The sequence below is a fragment of the Aplysia californica genome, unplaced genomic scaffold (assembly GCF_000002075.1).
Source record: "Aplysia californica isolate F4 #8 unplaced genomic scaffold, AplCal3.0 scaffold00002, whole genome shotgun sequence".
Lineage (NCBI taxonomy): Eukaryota > Metazoa > Mollusca > Gastropoda > Aplysiida > Aplysiidae > Aplysia > Aplysia californica.
The window spans coordinates 4,958,735-4,977,308 of record NW_004797272.1 but is presented as its reverse complement, the minus strand read 5'-3'; the positions used below and the strand labels follow the sequence as shown (position 1 = coordinate 4,977,308).

Below are 18,574 nucleotides of genomic sequence, written 5' to 3'. Positions count from 1 at the left end.
TTGTGGTCTAGGGGTTAAGGTGTTCGCCTCCTCATTCAATAGGTCCTGGGTTCGAATCCTGAGAGCAAAGGAAAATATTCTTCTCTAAAACGGTCCCCCCTCACATCCTTTCCTGCTCTCTAAAATTGTTCTGTCGTCTGCTTTCGTCTCCACTTTCTCCCCCCCACCTCCTTTGGGCTCCCGACTCTTTCTGCCGCCTTTCTACTGCTACTCCTTGGTTCCTTCTTACTGCTGTCTTTCAGCCACACTGCCGATCTAATGGTAGGAAAGATCTACACCTAGCCTTCTCGGACAAGGCCGAAAAATCTAGGAGGTCCTGTGTGCAAGTTGCGCACGTTAAAGATCCCTTGGTGGTCCAAAATCGCAGTAGGCATCTGCCGACACCCGGGCAAAATTCAAAATTTCCTACCAGCTGAAAATAATGTGTTCCACGCGTTTGTAAGACCTTGCTGCCGTGAGCGCTAAAACACTTACACCCCCCCCCCCCCCAAACCAAACAAACACCAAACCAACATTCAAACTTGGGTAAAGTACAGAAAATTCGTGTAAAGCGCCTTTCCCAAGGACAGAACATCGGTCCCCTAACAATGTTTTAACTAACGACCTTTCAGTTGCAGGCCCAACAGCCTAACCACTAGACCACCAACAATTTTTATGCTGTGTTTATAGCTTGCCACAACTTAGTTTTAGTAAGTGTTTTACGGCACTTGCAACACAATAGGGTCATATAAATGCCTAAGATTAGAGGTGTAACAAGAGAGTAACAAACACCAAAAAAGAAGGAGAGGAGATAAAGACAATAGATGTTTGATAGGAAAGAAAAAGTTAACCACACCAGAGCACCCGCCAACCACCCACTTGCCATGTCTGTCCCCAAGACAACATCAACAAAACCATTCAGAACGCTACAGTGAAATAAAAAAGGAACATTCTTTTGTGCGACAAGTTAAAGTTTTATTTCTGTCTTTTCTTCTTCTTCTTATCAGCAAGGCCAGCAAATTCAAAACTCTTCAGAGGATCAGCTTTCCTTTTCTGAAACAAACAAGAAAGAGCAATTAGATCTTTATTATGCACAACTCTCAACTGTAGTATCCCCACCCTCTTCAAAATATACACATGCCCGCGCACACACACACACACACACAGTATTACACAGCAATCACCCTTAAGCATTAAGATCTAAACCATCTACTTCTTAAAGACAGGTCAGTACAATACTATGAGCATGCACTCAGCTCACTGGTTAGCCTTCACAGCCTCCGTAATATGGCTAAACATCAATTGCCATTTCTGTTGCACCCTTCTAAAGTAATAAATCTATGCAGAAAAATTCGTTTTAACTTGTGCAAGAAGGAAAGAGTTCAGAATATACAGGGCAAAAACTTGACAGGGTGAAAAATGTTCCCTGTTGAGGTACTCGTACCACTTCATCCTTGTGCGGTGAAGGATATGTGGTTTTCAGTTGCATTTTCTGAGGGCTCAATGTCCAGCCACAATTCATTGTCAAACGAAACAAAATGATCCCTACTCCTTTCAGCATCACTGTGGTCATTCTCATTTCTACAGCTACTGGCAATACCACCTTTGTCACCAGCACTTGAAAAAAAAAAGGTGTGGGTGGCGGCGCGGACGGCTGGGGTGGGATAACAACACATTACACAATGCTTACATGGAGATATGAACAATAAATTGGATTGTGTTGGACTGCAAAACCATTGAAGTCGCAACATATGAGTTTTCATTTTACTTAACAGGCTCATTAACTGCTAAAGACCACTTTGATTTCAAGTCTTAATGTATTGTGCTTTTACTCTCTTACTGACTTTGTGATATGTCTTGAATACAGTGACCATAGAAATGCCTAAGCTTAGGCCACACAATACTATATGGGCAGACAATGAAATGTAATGAAGAACGAACATGCAAGAGGGTAGGAATTTTTTGAGCATGTACAACATAACAGAAGGGGGTGGGGTGGAGGGGTGTTGTGGTATTAGAGAAGAAGAGAGGGAATCAGATACGCTAGAGTTGCCTGACAAAAGAATTACCACAATATGATCATTGTCTACTAATCAAGCTCAGATGAGTCATCTCTTTGTATTACCGAAGTTTTCAATAAACAGTCTCATTATTCCAGTACAGTATTTACATTTATATAAAGAGACAATTACAGGAATTGACAACCCACTGAACATGATGGTCCGGCCCAAGAAAAAGATCAGAGAATTTTAATATCAATATGCCAACTGAATCTGTAGCATCATATTCTTCAGAACTCTGCTACACACTTTCAATTTTCAATGAGAATACCATCATCAGAATCACTTTCGCAATCACCTACTGAACACTGTTGATATTCAGGAGATGCCTTGATGCTGCCATTGGCCAATTCAAGTGTTGCTGTCTGTAGCAATTTAATTATATCTAAAATTGCTACTCCTTACAGAATTTTACTTTCAGGGAACGCTTGGAGGGGGAATAGGGAATAAAGAGCCAGCAGAGAGCAACCTACCATGAACTTCTTTTCTGTTTGATATGCTGGTCTGCTCTGCTTGTGTTGGCCACTGTGGCCGTCACGATTTCTCCTCCTGCTTCCTCCACTCTGGCTTCGCAGCGATTGGGGAACTGTGAATTTGTTTTTATAAAAGTCATGACAACATTTCACAGCAATCATAAATAGGAATACTCATTCGTCACTGAGGAAAAACAATTGCCCCTTGATTGAAATAAAACTACATCTAATTACAGATGTTGAAAAGGTTTGTAAAAATAAAGTAACTTGAGTCATTTCGGACAAACATTTCCATTGTATTATTATACTATATCGCCTAAAACCAAATTGCTTGTCAGTTTTTTTCCTCTTACTCAGACCTCAGATAGAGCTAAAGAGGAAAGTTGAACCCAAAGCATTTGTTGGATGTGTGGTATTAAGTGGTATTCAGCAAACAAAGGTCTATTCTTTGGAAAAATGGGATGACACCAGTCAGGACAAAGGGACACAAGTAAGGGTATGTAAAATTTTCTTCTCTACAAATAAGGTACAGAAACATATACATGATATACATGCAAAAGTTAATATCAGAATTTTAAAAGCTGAACTGCTAATTTTGGTCGAGAGCCTTTTCCACTAACTTTGACAACACTGCCTTCATCGGCTGATGCTAGTGCTTTTCATTTGCAGTAACTTATGCCTGTCATATAATATAAATATACTATACAACGTGTCATCAAGAGCTTTGATATCTTGCACTATTCAAAGCTATAGATTAGCTTCGTAAAAGAAAATGTTAAAAGTCTTCCAGCTGCAGCACTATAAAGATAAATCAAAATCTGAATCTTGTAGTACAGACAAAGGAAAATTGTTGGTCGCCTCTTGGGTCTCCCTTAACCTTAGCAAAGTCAAAAACATAATATCAGTGCAATGAAACAGGAGGCTTTTGATCAATTCTTTTCTCTATAAAGATTTGAAAAACAACACCATAACACCAATTCAGTCCAGGGAAGAAGCAGATTAAGTGGACAGAAAACCCCCCCCTACAAAAGGAAGTAAATGGCATAAGAGCCAACCACCAGCACCCTTTAACCACCCATGTGAAGAAATAAGGAGAGACTACTATTAATTAGTAAAACATGCAACTATTAAATTCAGTGTCCCTCTAAAAGGACAACACAAGGACTAGATAAGTGTTTAACCCTATCCCTACGCCTGGGGTCATTTTGTACCCCAGGGGTTGTATTTTTCACATTTTACAATCCTTCTCGTGCGAAGATCTCTTTGAAACTTTCAGTATTTCTCAAAAAAGCATTTTGACAGACTGCTACGCAAAGCGGACGGATTGGATTAACGAGTAAATTTCCTCTTTGGAAAGTTCCTCACACCGGTTGGATACGATAGTACAGATAGGGGTAATCTTAAGGTTATACAAAAATAACAGTAAAACAAAATCACGAGCGAGAAGAAGTATGCAAAAAGAGGAAACAGGCTAAAGGCGTGAGGATGGAGAAATAGAGACAGTGAGTTGGAAGGATAAAGTATACCTATATATTGTGGAACATGCTTCAGTTCTTTGCTGCCCTTCACTGTGTGCAGCGGTTTGTCATGACGAAGAGCCTGCAAGTCTTGAGGGTTGTCATCAAAGTAAGACTGCAGACATACAACACAGAAAAATAAAGGTCAACTTTATTTTCCAACATACAGCCAGTTGTGGAGTTAAGTGGAAACTAACCAAATCTGAGATTTAAAATAAAAATTATTCAATGTCTAAAAGCTTTATATACAATATATTCTTTACAGCTTTAATAAGCTTGCTATACTTATTAAAACTGGTAAAAATAAAGTGGACATATGACAAGTAGCATCAAGATACATCCCGTTTATCTTGAAATAGCTCACTATCACTGCATCTTGGTACACTTTCGAAAAATCTTCTCACAAGCCTCTGTACCCAACAAAAACAAGTTAACATGTATAACTACATTATTATTATGTTGTCTCAGCTCTCGTGGAGAAATAAAATCCCCACTTCCTACTCCAGCAACAAGTTCAGTTATAATAATAGCGTTTGTCATAATGAGATGGGCAGTTCTCGAGATGGGTATACCAAAAAAAAAAACATGTGAGTTCTTTTCCTTACCCTCAATTTGTCAGAGTTGAAAATTTCCTGTCTTACATCTTTCAACCGCGCTTCCTGAATTGCTGTCCTGGTAACAGCTTGGAGTGCATCCTAGAAAGAAATAGGAAACAATCGTTTAAAAAACAAAAAAAGCAAAAAAACCAGGAGAGATTTTGGGGATCTTGAGTTAAGTAAAGAGAAACAGATCAACCCAATAATGGTATAACAGTGCAGGGAATAAGCAAGACAGATAGACAGAAACAACAAAGGGGAGGAGAAAAAGTAGGACCTACCAGTAGTGTCCTCCAACCACCTGCATTGAGATTTTAAAGTTGTGCTAATGATTATTTTGTCGGCACAAGAATCAAACTCAAGTAAGTTACAGAAACAGTAAATATAGATGGCCAAGAGCTTCCCAGAGAGGGAAAAAAAAATTCAGGAGGCCTAACCATCTCATCTCGATCTAAAACATCCAATTGTCACTAACCTGCCCCACCTCTGCCACGCCCCTCCTTACCCTAACACCCACCATCATCAAGATAATTGCGATTGAAGGAGGTGGGGGGCAACTTGGTGTTAGAGGTAAAAGTAAAATTAACGATAAAATGGCTGCCAAAGTTTGTGGCTTGCAAACCTTGAAAGTTTTCAGTAACTGCAAATTTTTATTTATTGGGCCATTGATAAATATTTTTTTGTAAAATCTACACAAAAGAGTTTTGAAATGGACGTAAAAGGTGATGAGCCCCCCCCCCCCAATTGCTCTCAGCGGGCAGAAAAATACTGGTTTCTTCGATTACACCACGCTGCAACATAAATAATAGGCTCTGCGAATGAAAAAATCCAAAAAATCACCGTATATGTGGTGGAAAACCACAGAATATACCAGCAAACCATCCTGCAGCAACCTAAACAATTGTATCATCTTCAGTCAAATTTCCTTCTTCACTACCAAGCAAACACACTGTCCTCTAAATAAAGCTGAATTATACCTTGGCTCTGTACCGGAACCCTTCAATTTCTTCCATTTTAAAGTTGTAGGGTTTGAACACATTTTCCGCGTCATCACCTGAAAAGACAAATATGTATGCACAATGAGAATATTTGTGTTAACAGGAAAACATCCTTCAAACATTACAAGAATAACTCCCTCACCAAAGAAGAAGAAGAAGAAGAAGAAGAAGAAGAAGAAGAAGAAGAAGAAGAAGAAGAAGAAGAAGAAGAAGAAGAAGAAGAAGGAAGAGGAGAAGAAGCAGCAGCAAACATATAAACAAACAACCCCCCCCCAAACAACAACAACCATTTCAATCTTAGTATCAAATGAGGCTTTTCTTGAACAGGTGCTAAAATCAACAGTGACCTACACTCTCATCTAACTAGAAGTTTTGACCACATAGCAATAGTCTCCCTTGAGATGACTTTAACTTACTGTTGTCTCCACTGAGAGCTTCCTCCACTTTCTTCAGCTTTTCTGCATCTTTGATGCTCACAAAGGATAGGGCTGTGCCTTGGTTGTCCGCTCTTGCAGTCCTGGAGAAAATTTTTTTAAATAAAGCAGTCTGATAAGTGTTGGCCCTAAAATTGTAGAAAGAAGACTCATGACATGGAGCAATATTTGATGAGAAATTGCTATTATCGAAGTGAGCCGTGCAAGACTAATATTAATATTAATGCTTTCACATCAGATAAAATATCAGTTCACACAACGAGTCATATGGGCCTGTCTTTTTCATTCTACTTTCAACATCAAACAAAGGACTGGTTCAGTTAGTCGAGGGTCCCTTCCTTCATGAAATAAGTAAAAAAGTTACATCCCAACTCAGGCTAAACTTTGCATGAAATAAGGCCTTGGCTACGAAAGAATATTTTAAATAATATGCATTTGAAAGTGATTCCTTTCCCGGTATGGAATCTGTCCCAAATCAGTTGATGACACCTGGAAAGTTAATGATGTTTGAGCTAGACCATCAAACTGCTACAGAGGAACTCATAATAAATAAAAGTGCACATAGCAAGAAGCTGACAATAGCAAAAAAAACCCCTAACTTATTGGGATTTTTCACTCACAACATTTGGAATTACACATATTTATAATGCAACCAGTAAAAACAGTTTAAACAAACTACAACACCAAAAGCATAGGTGAATAGGAAAGTGCCTTCGTACTTGCTTGAAAACTGTATTGCAATTATTCCAATGAACCAAAGTACAACAATATTGGTTTAGTTTTAGCAAGAGTTTTACAGCATTTGCAGCACAATTAAGTCATATCAGAGCTGAAATATAGAGGTGGTACCAACCAGAGCACACGCCAACCATCTGCTATGACAATATTATATTAGATCATTCAAGCTCCATTTTTCAACTCATGTACTAAGGCAGCATTTTTGACTATTGATCGTATTTTTAATGAGATTACAAACACTTGTGTAACTATAACCAGCAGAATTTTCTCTCGTTTCATTTCTTTAATCACAACCACAATAAACACTTCCTTGATTTTCTCTATTGTTCACCACCACCAAAGTATTGACAAATAAACACTCTGGATACTGAAGCAGCATAAATTTACCTTTGAATTTTCATGGCACAGTTCATTCCAAGCATGATTTCAGTACTGGCCATTTTAAATGTATGTATAGTATAAGGTTTTACGGCGCTCGCAACTGCTAAGGTCATATGGTCATTTTAAAGACAAAATATCCAAGGGCAAATGAATCAAATTCAACAACAGATGAACACATACCTGCCAACACGGTGAATGTAGGAGTCCGAAGTCTTCGGGAAATCAAAGTTGAGGACATTTGAAACATTGTAGAAATCTATTCCTCTGGACACCCCATACTCTTTGTCTTGTTTTCTGAATCTGAAACCATATATATGGAATAAATATGTTAAGGACATAATAGAAAGAATTTGTGTAAAAATCAACAACACATTTGAAGAGCATAGATCCAATTGGGTGGTCATAATGAGCACATCCTAGACTTGGTGGTGAACAAATAAAGAACATGACAAACAGACATTGCAAATGAGGCTCTGTCTCGTTCAGAATATGCACAACTTTTTTTAAGGAAATTTTTTTCGATACTAAGAAAAAAGCCCAGATGTCTATTGTCACAGTTGGCAATTAAGAATATGTCAGAAACATAGAATATTTTTTTAAAGAGAAAAGTGAACTTTTTTAATGCTTTCAAATAAGTAACAACAATTAACAATATATTTTAATAAAAAATTTCAGTACGCCATTGTCTGTCACCTTAGAAAGCCCTCCTGTCAATGTGCCCAGCTCAAGAACACACTGCTGTAGTCACTTGCAAAAAACCCCCCTGCCCCACAGGCAAACAGTTATGCCAAATAAAATACCCGGTGCCAATTGGCAAGATTCGTCCCGTTCGTTTGGTCGTCAGGGCTAGCCAGATTTTCCTCCATGGAGAAAAGCTACCAGCAGGGCACAACCTGAATGTAACCGATGATGACCTACAAGAACAAACATGTTTGTTTTCAAGTCCGTAATTTGTTAGAGGCAGAGATCTGTCAATAGTGAACATTGAAGCTGCTAGAAACATAACTAAACCAAACCGATCCTCCAAAGGGCAACGCCTATAAGAATGAAATTCTGAAAGTACACTAAATACCTCTTGGACTTTTGTTTCTGTCTACTTTCCACTGGAGCTGGTAGACCCTCGGTTGTTGTCTCATCAGATGCTATGATGTAGTCATAAAGACCATCATTGAACTGGTTCACAATGTGGCACCTTGAAACAAAAAAAAAAAAAGACAAGAAAGTCTTTAAAGAAAATAATCCATTTTGGGAGACACTGGGCGAACACCAACACCGATACTTCTAACCTGGCCCTTTTTTTCAACAAAGAGAGGGAGTATAAAAGTGTGAAATGACACAGATTACATGATACAAGTAAAAGCGAAAAGAAATGACAAAATATATTGAACTGCAAAGAAAAAAATGCTTATGCAAATGAAATGGTAATGTCAAAACAATAAACAATTGTACAACAAAGTTAGCACCAGAAGAATGACCGAAGAAAAGTAAGATATATCTAGCTTACCAATTCATATGTGAGGCAGCGTGGTGGAATCAGGCTCTCGTCAAAATAATCAAAGTGAACAAACTTGCATTTTCCCCGCAGGTTTGTGAATTTTTATCAAAATTTTGTTTTGGGGCTGAACACCTTTCATGCCCATTAAAAAACTCATTTCTGTGTGGATTTTTCTGAAAACGTTGATTAAATGCACAAAAGATGTAAATTTTCCGTTACCACGGACTCTTAAGCTAAGGAAATAACTAATCTTTGGCGGCCATTTTCTCACTAATTTTACCTCTGAAAACAGGTGACCCCCACCTCTTTCATTCTCAAATGTCCCGACTTGTATTTAAGAAAAACGGATATTTTTTCTTCCAAATAAAGAAGACAAGTGAAGAAGCTTTAAGATGATACCAATAACTCTATGTGCCCAAAAATTGACGAGAGCCTGATTCCACCACGCTGCCTCACATATTAATTTTTAAACAATCATAGCAACGCAAGAAAACCTGTGCAAGACAACAAAAAAAACCTTTCTCAAAATTTTAAAATTTCTGAAAAGCAGTAAAAAATAACAACAAATAAACCCAGACATAAAATGAACCTTATGGAAACATACCTTGAGTTGACTGGCAATTCAGAATTCAGTATACACGCACGGATCCCAAACTGCTCCAAGAACAACTTCAACCTGGGGAACACATAAAGTTTGAGAATGTTAAAGCGACTCTATCGTCTGCAAATCCTGTAAAATAGAAACTTCTCAATGACCACCAAAATGAAAGTTACAAATGCAATGTATAGTCAACCCTTCTATACAGCTGTGAATGCTGGACAATCACTAAAGACAGTGAAAATAAAATAGAAGCAACAGAAATGTGGTTTCTTAGGAGACTGCTAAGAATATAGTGGAAGGAATAGAAATCAAAAGAGGTAGTGTTGATGAAGCCCACGTGGGACGCTCATTGTTAAAAACAATCAGGAAACGACAAATGCAGTATTTGGGACACCTGAATACACATAAAGGTCTTGAGCATCTAGCTCTCACTGGCAAAATTGAAGGCAAATGAGGCAGGGGTAAGCCCAAAGCAACATACTTAGGGAACCAAAACAAATGGGTAACGGGGAAAGATCGGGAGAAATGTAGCTTTTTTAAGAGCATCCGAGCAAAGGAATGAATGGAGAACCATGATTGCTGATGTTTGTCGCAGATCTGGCACAGAATGATAATGACCACCTGCCAATTTTTCATACATTTGTTGCTGAAGTAACCCTTAAGAGAGCAGCTGTAGAATGTAAAATTAAGAACAAGTTTCTTCTTCTGTAGTAGAAGAGTTAGAAACAGGACGCTTAAAATTATGATGTAGAAAGCCAACAATTATTCCCTTTCCCCCCCTAGTCTTAATGAACACTCAACGATGGATTTTCATGCTTCACAGGCATATTCACCCAACTTACTGATAACATTTGTTCACCGAATTCACAAAGAACATCGTTTTCCCTCGGACCAGGTTCAACTTCAGGAGGGCTGCAACCAAGGCAAACTTGTCCTTTTCTTCACACCTGAAAAATATATGCAACACAACATTAATGTATTCCAATCTACAAAACCATATTTAACTACGTGTTGGTTGTAAAAACCTGTTTGTAAAAAGACAGCAACAAGTCAACTTCTAAAGGAAACTAAGTTTTAAAAAATCTTTGACAATATCTACAATGCATCAACTGAATACAAAAAAATTGCATCCGTAATCAGATTAACCAAAACTAAACTAAGGCTTGTTGAAGATGCCCTCTCTATTTCGACTTTGTAGAAAAAAGATTTCAGGGCATTCATTGGCTGACCGATCGTTAGAGTATTTTGTTGTCAAATGACATTTTTATAGATATCATTTCATAAAGCGATGAAAATGTATGATATTCCATTTTCCCATGACGTCTCAATAACACTTGAAGAATAAGAAATAAAAATCCATGGTTTTTGTCCATGCAAACATATAACCACCAACACATTTTTCTGTTTTATCATAGAAGTTAGCATTTCATAGGCTTGTATGCCTGGCAAAACTGTATCCAAACTTAAATATGTGTACTAAAAAGCTGAAGCTATATTTATTTCTTTGTTCTCCTACTGCTCTGACCAATTTTTTAGAGCGCCATTTTTCACTTTTAACAATGGGTGGCCATTCTAGTTTCGACTGTATATGAAAGAAAACTCACTTTATGTGATATTGGTTCAACTGTGATGCTTCTGGCAACTGAGACTCTTCCAGGCGAAGAACAACCTATGGAAACACAATATAGTATGATTTTTTTCAAGGTATAGAATGGAGATAACTACATTTAAATACCAAAAAAAAGGAGGTAAAAACAAGAGACAAAAGAAAGAAAACCCCCCAAAAACTGACAAACTGAACATAATAAATATAATGCCTGCTGCAATAACTTTCTCCTTCTAGATGAACGATCTGAACTCAAAGAAAAAAACAAAACAAAATAATGCAACAAAAAAACATTCCCAGAATGCTATGTGTAAGGCATTTAACGAAGAGACTATTTTCTTGCCCTTGAAAAAAGTTTAACAAAAAAATGGCAAAATGAAAAACGTTTTTGCTTTACTCATATACTTCTACCATGCATATATCTAATTCATTTGTCATGTCATTTCATAGACAAAAATTTCTCCTGACAGAAAGGCTCCAAAGATCTCTGAGTTTATCCCAGCTCTCACTGAATGTGGCAGCATGGACAGAAGATACATAAACGGACCCCACCCAGTTGCATGTTCTGAACCCTCTATCCCAAAGCAGATTTTGGGGCCCCGTTTACATTTGAGTGAAGAAATGAAAAATCACAAAAAGTATCTTTTCCCATACACCTTCTAAACCTTGCACTATCAGGAACTGAACTCAAGAATTTTAGACTGTGAACTTGGCAGTCCAACTAATTCCACACCCACTACATAGGATCAATAGAAAACTGATTTTCCTTTCAAAGCAATTCAGCACTTACTGCATTGTGCAAGACCATTTTCTTCAGACTTTTCACATCATCATCCAGGGTTGCAGACATCATAAAAGCCTGATAAATCTTTGGAAAGTTGCTGTGGGATACGAGAAAGTCAAAATTATGAAAAAAATCCACAACATCATGACTGATTGATAGCAATATTAAGAAAACAATTGAAAAGACCATGGCATAACAAAATGAAAAAATTATTGACCCAGGATAAATTATAACTGAGTTTAGGAACAAAACCACATTCAGTTCCTGAGTGAAAAAGAAAAGGACGCTTTATCCCTAACAAGGTACAATTAATAATTATATTTATAGAAGCCACGGTCCTCAAAATTTTAAGTGATTGTTGTTATGAACTTTTAGAGATAAAAAGTACCATTAAATTAACAAGATGACTACATCTGAGAAGTCACTGAAAAAAATAAATGCAATACAAAGCTTTATAAAAACGAGGAACCTTCTGTTTCCCTTAATAGTATTAGATGAAAAAAATATGTTCGATATTTGATGAAAACAAGAATGGCGGAAAAAAAAAAAAGCCATACTCTAATAATTCCTTGATGTCTCCTTCATATCCAAAAGAAAACACTAGATCAGCTTCATCAACCACAAGCATCTCCAGACTTTCTTTTACATCCACATTTCCAGCTCGCACATGAGCAAGGAGACGACTTGGAGTGGCAACCAAAATATCTGGTTTTTCGATCAACACAGACCTGAAACAAAAAGTTCACGGCACAAACATATGAAATTCATTATGCGATTATGACATTTACCGTAAGATGAAAACTTAACAATGGTATTAGGGATTACTGCGAGGGCAACTTCAATATGTCACAAATTTTCTAGGAACACCAACAAACGCATACAACTTTCTATTTAGGTGCACAGATAACACCAACCAAATTGCACAGCTCTTTTAAAACCTTGGTATTTTTCCTTGACCCGAACAAGACGCAACAATTTCTCTTGTATCTTTGTGAATCATCAACAGACAAAAACGGAAAATCATTTTGTTATTTATGGCAATGCAATAAAACTAAAACATAATACTTAATTTCACATACATACATGCAAACAAACACACACTTTTTTTAATCACCCTGTTTTACCTTTGTGATGCCAGTGGCACTTGTGGAGATATATCTGTACACCTGATGTCTCTTGAGCATCCAACAGTGAGTTCCTGAATAAACGCAGTTTGAGAAATCTATCAGTTTACAAAGTGAAATAATGTTTGTAAGACATAAGAAAGTAAGTTCGACAGAAAAATGTACTTCTATTTAAATGTATTTCTTCTTGGACAGTTAGCTATTTGTGGCTACACTATCTATAACTGAGGATGGAATGGCATTCGTCCACCTGACGAATGCCATTCTAACATAGCATATAATTAACTTGAAGGATGGGAATACATCTCCTGAAAAATTAGTGGTTGTAGACAATCAAAGATTATATGGTACTCACCAAAATGTTTCTGAATGCTTGATTACAAAGCTCCTTTGAGGGTGTCAAGATAATAGCTCTTGTAGCTTGTTGAGCAGCAGTCTGTTGATAATAAAACAAAGAATCAACTAATAAATGACATTTGTCTCTTTACACACACTTTACAGTACCGGTATAGGGTTAGGGACGTTACAAGTGATCAGCATCATGAATTGCATTGAACCAACTGACTAATTATAGATCTATATATATATATATACAAGCACTCTTTAAATAGCATTTCAGTACGATTTCCTCTTTACATATAAAAACATCTTTCTATAGTAAATAATTCTTTTGCTTGCTAAAAAAGTTTTAGAACAGGGAGGGATTACGATGAACACAGTAATCTAGAGCACACGTTCAGAAATCAAAGCATGACACTATTTAGCTAACATTATTACTGATGCTGCAAAAAACGCACTCTACTTGATAAATGGCCGGTTTTTAAATCCAAGAGGATCCTACACATCTTTCAGGTTTAAGCAGGATACATTACCTGTTTAATGTGGAGCAATTTCTGGATTACAGCAATTGCATAGGCTGCAGTTTTTCCTGACCCTGTGCGTGCGCGTGCTAGGATATCTTTTCCTTGTAGAGCAAGTGGTATGGCCTTTTCCTGTATGGGTGTGGGTTGTGACCAGCCAAGTTTGGAAATGGCCTGTGAATGTCAAAAGAAAATTGATAATTTAAAAGGCTAACAGTAAAATAAGTTAACACGGTCACAGAACCTGCTTTAAAAAGAATATGACACGAACGATTAACTTCGTTTTTAAATAAACATTCAGACCACACAGATGAGATGTCACCGCAGACTCCTTGACATCTCGTACAAAGACCACGTTTCAAATGCCGAAGTATGAAAGAGAATCACCAACGCAGTGGGACAATATGAAGATCTACTGACCACAGTGAAAAGATGAAAACTAAATGGTATGGGCATGTCACAAGATCCACAAGACTTGCCAAAACAATCCTGCAAGGAACCGTACAAGGAAAGAGAAAGAGAGGAAGGCAGAGAAGGAGATGGGAGGACAACATTAAAGAGTGGACAGGAAAAACGATGAGTGACAATCTGAGGAGAGCAGAGGACAAAAATAGATGGCGAGAGCTGGTTTTCCAATGTAGTGGTGCCCCAACGGTTGCCCCAACCACGGGATAGAAGAAGAAGAAGAAGAAGAAGAAGATCATCATTGTAAGAAGTTAAATCTACCAACTTCATCAAATCAAAAACTTAAGGCTTAAGGTTCCAGGCAACCCTTCAATGAGAGTAGGAGTATAATAAATAAGCTGTGTTGGGATAATCAGGAAGATTAAAAGTAAAGAAATCAATACAAATAAAGTATTGAGAATTGCCACAATTCTAAAACGCTAAAAATGTCTATCATATAATATCAGTAGATTATACCGCAGAGTTCAGATGTCGCAGCAGAGATGTCATTGATAAGACCTGTCAAAACACTTCAGTCAGTTAGTTATGAATCTTGGTTTCTTCTTTGTTGCTGTAAGAAACAGCAATGAGTCTGCAGATTGTTCAAACTCAAAGTAGAACAAAACTTGAATGGCTTAGTAGACCTATCCATGGTGAGAGTTGTAAGAACAGAGGGAGGGCAAAATGCAGTGACACTGAAAATCTGCCAATCTTGAATAGAGAAAGCTAAAATATAGTTACAATTTATCATCACCCATCCATTGAAAAGCGAACACTAGTTCAATAACAAGGCTTACAAGTATGACAGATCCTGATTCCACACACTGCCTGCACCAGCGCGCACTTTGCAGAGTTCAAATCAAAATCCTGACATTTGCTTTTTACGAGTGGTCACGGAAAATTTTCTTCTCTAAAATTGTCTCCTTTCACCCCCTTTCCTGCTCTCTTGCAATGCAATGTTCTGTCGTCCGCTTTCATCTCCACTTTCTGCCCCCATCCCCTCACTTCCTTTGCTCCCTCCTCTGGTTTTTATTTCTACTGCTACTCCTTGGCTTCTTACTGCTGTCTTTCAGCCACACTCCTGATCTTCTGGTAGGAAAGATCTACACCTAGCCTTCTCGGTAGGGCGAAAAATCTTGGAGGTCCAGTGTACAAATAGCGCACGTTAAAGATCACTGGGTGGTCTAAAATCCGAATTGATAGGAGTATATTCTAGGTTTTGGCCTTCACCTGGGAAAAATTAAAATTTTCCTACCAACTGAAAATGTTTAATGCGTCCTGCGCGCTGTTCATATGACCATGCCTTATGCAGTTAAAAGTGCCATAACATAAAAAAACACTTAGATCTAGGCTAGAACTAAATTAGATCTAGACTCTAGGCTAGATTTATCTTAGCCTAACTTAAAAAAAGGAAGTGGCTATTCTCACCCGGGGTGAGAATAAAAATACGATCTACCTCTCACCCCGGGTGAGACTTGCCAGCGAAGGCTATTCTCACCCGGTGTGAAACAAGACCTGTTTTTCCTCATTTTGGAATACTGTCTATCGGTGTGGATGATCAAATTGATAAAAGCCAAGAAAAAAATTACGTTATAGCACAAAAGTAAGCTAATTTGATTGTCTTCAAAGATGCTATGGCTATTTCACTTTTCGAATCGAGCCGAACTATGCGGGTCGCCATTTTGTTTTGCCCGGAAGTTCTCGCAAGATCTACTCCTCCCCCTCTCTCTGTCTCTTTCTGAATACTGTCTATAGGTGAGGACGATCACATTGACAAAAAACAAGGTTTAAAAATGATGTTAAAAAACAAAACTAAATTAATTTGGTTGTCTACAAAGATGCTACGGCTATTTAACTTTCCGAATCGAGCCGAACTACGCGGGTCGCCATTTTGTTTTGCCCGGAAGTTCTCGCGCTACTCCTCTCTCTCTCCACAGACAAAATTGCACGCTTTTAGGCTAACACTTTATCCTACAGTAGTAATAGGTCTAGAACGTTTGTTCACAGCACAGAATTTTCTAATTCTGTTATCACAGAGTAGAATTCTGTGGTTCTGGGCGAACGCTTCACTGGTTGGCCTAGGCTATAACGGTGAACGCCCACCGGGTGAGAATAGCCAAAAGACTCGCCTGCGTTATTCTCACCCCAGGTGAGAATAGAGGTTGCCTAAAAAAAACCCACCAGCATAGGAAGGCACTTCGATAGCAGCGTGCGAGAACTGGGTCACGGCTGCCGGCAGCAGTCAGTGTTTTCGTTTGCCAGTCTCTACGTTTCCGTTTGCGGGTCTTGTCGGTAATCCCTGTTTTGTAAACGTTCGGGACACATCATGACTCATCATCCCGCTATTTTTGTAGAGCTTTAAATGCCACATCGTTGGTACCGCGTTCATTCAGAAAAGTTAGTAGGTTAGGATGCTGTTCTGCCGAGGGTGCTCTTATCTGGGTTGGGGATAGCCTACTAGATCTACATCTATGATCTAGATGTCTAGTACTACTACTACTCAGACTCTGCTGTATCTTAGAGTCTAGATCTAGATCTAGATCTAGATCTAGATCTAGTCTAGTAGTAGTAGAGCTCGATATCTAGATCTTGATCTAGATCTAGAGATCTAGTGTGTATCTAAATGTAAACGACAGATCTAGATTCTAGATCTAGATATCTAGATATATCTAGATCTAATCTAGATCTAGTGAGCCAAAATTTATGAAAGTATGAGTTGGCCCTTCTATGGCTATGGAAAGAGAAAGTTAAAGTAAGAAACCAGAAATCTACCTCGAGTATTCGATCGTCGACACCCATCTCGTGAAACTGAACGGTGTGTTCATCTTCATCCTCAACAGAAGTTGAAGCCATATCTGGTTGGGCTTTTTTTTTCAATGCTGAATCGTTCCTCGATTTACAAAGTGAAAGTAGAGAATCTAGAATCTAGATCTAGAGTCTAGATCAGCTAGAGATCTTGTTATTTTCACACTTCTACAGGAAACGTGGTCTTCGATAGTGGTGCAATTGATCGATCAAATTTTTCGATTAACCGAGCAAGATTCTTGGTCGAGTAAATCGACCAAAGTGGTTTCTTGACCGAGCGAGACATCAATCAAACGCCAAAATGAATTGTCGCTATCAAACAAACGCGAAACCCATATTTTGTCATTGCATCGTTTTGAAAACCAGCAAACTTCAAACTTTTAACAAAGTGCAATAAGCATTTACGATTTCATAAAATGTATTTTTATCCTCATAGTAGAATCTGTTATAATTATCCAATATAAAAGCCTGTATCATTTTCAGTTTTTGACGGTCGTGTTTTTATGTTCGCCATTTAGGCTTTCCGGAGGATGGTGCTCCTGGGTAACTCTCAAACAGGCAATTATGAAACTTCCTCGAACAAACATCAATCAAACGCCAAAACTAATTGTCACTATCAAACAAATGCGAAACGTAATATTTATCTTTACCTCATTTTTAAATACGACAAACTTCTTGCTTTAAAGAGAATTAAATAACAGTTATAATTCTGTAAGATGTATTTTTAATATAATAGTAAAACTGGGAGCTCATTATTAAGTACAAAAGCTAGTGTCCTTTTCAATTGTTGACTGCCACGGTTTTGTGTTCGTTATTTAGGCTTTTGGGATAATGGTGCTCCTGGCTCCTGAGTAAACCTCAAACTGGCAATGATGAAACTTGTTCGAACAAACAGCAATCAAACGCTAAAATTACTCGTTGCTGACAAACAAACGCCAAACATATTTTAACGTCATAGCATTAATCAAAATAGAATAAAGTCGTATATTTCAATTATAAAATAGCTGCCCAAGAGTACATTTACTATCAGATACACAATTGGGAATCTTGTTGAATGTCAAACCCAGCAGCCACTCTTTATTTTTAGACTTTCGCGGTTTTTTAAAACTGCACTGAGGGTAAGAGACATTGAAATGGCTGTGCTCCTGACTGGAAAACCAACAAATTGGCAAATGTCTCGCGCCACCAGCACGAAAGCGAGACAAGTGTGTCAACTTATCAATATTCATAACGGAACATTTTATTTTTAGATCTAGCCAGGTTTATAATGAGGGTCATTTCATCATATCTTTTCGCGCTAGGTCGTTCTCTTCAAAAAGCATATATGGTACCATTTTCTAAATGATTTACTGACAGTACAGCAACAACAATATAAAAACATATTAAAACCCATAAACCCAGGCCCGTCCAACATGCCAGCTGCAGAATCGTAGGCTTACTAGATCTACGTCTGGGCCTACATGACCTTGAGACACATCGTCTGTAGGCTAGATCAGTGTTGTTGTTGTTTTTACTTTGTCCGATCAGCTTATTTATATCATGCAAACCAGTGACCCACTGGCATCTATACAAACCAAGTCTTTATTTCAGTTCCTCTTCATTTCTCTCTGCTCTCATTCTGACTTCGTAAGCCAGAATATTTCGTCCCATCTCTAGACTTGTTCACATTCTCAATCTTA

General features: G+C 38.0%; 1 protein-coding gene across 1 annotated transcript; it reads right to left on the bottom strand.

The window, feature by feature from the left end:
- Positions 1-932: 932 nt before the first annotated feature.
- On the bottom strand, positions 933-17,021 carry LOC101849014 (probable ATP-dependent RNA helicase DDX56; the record flags this gene model as incomplete). The annotated part of the gene is given in 17 exon segments (XM_005089056.3): positions 933-1,032; positions 2,513-2,625; positions 4,039-4,144; positions 4,635-4,724; positions 5,603-5,679; positions 6,040-6,140; positions 7,357-7,476; positions 8,249-8,368; positions 9,276-9,347; positions 10,115-10,219; positions 10,877-10,941; positions 11,669-11,759; positions 12,220-12,390; positions 12,787-12,860; positions 13,142-13,222; positions 13,659-13,820; positions 16,863-17,021. Coding segments are annotated over 17 exon segments (1,707 nt in total). The 3' UTR covers positions 933-954.
- Positions 17,022-18,574: the final 1,553 nt, after the last annotated feature.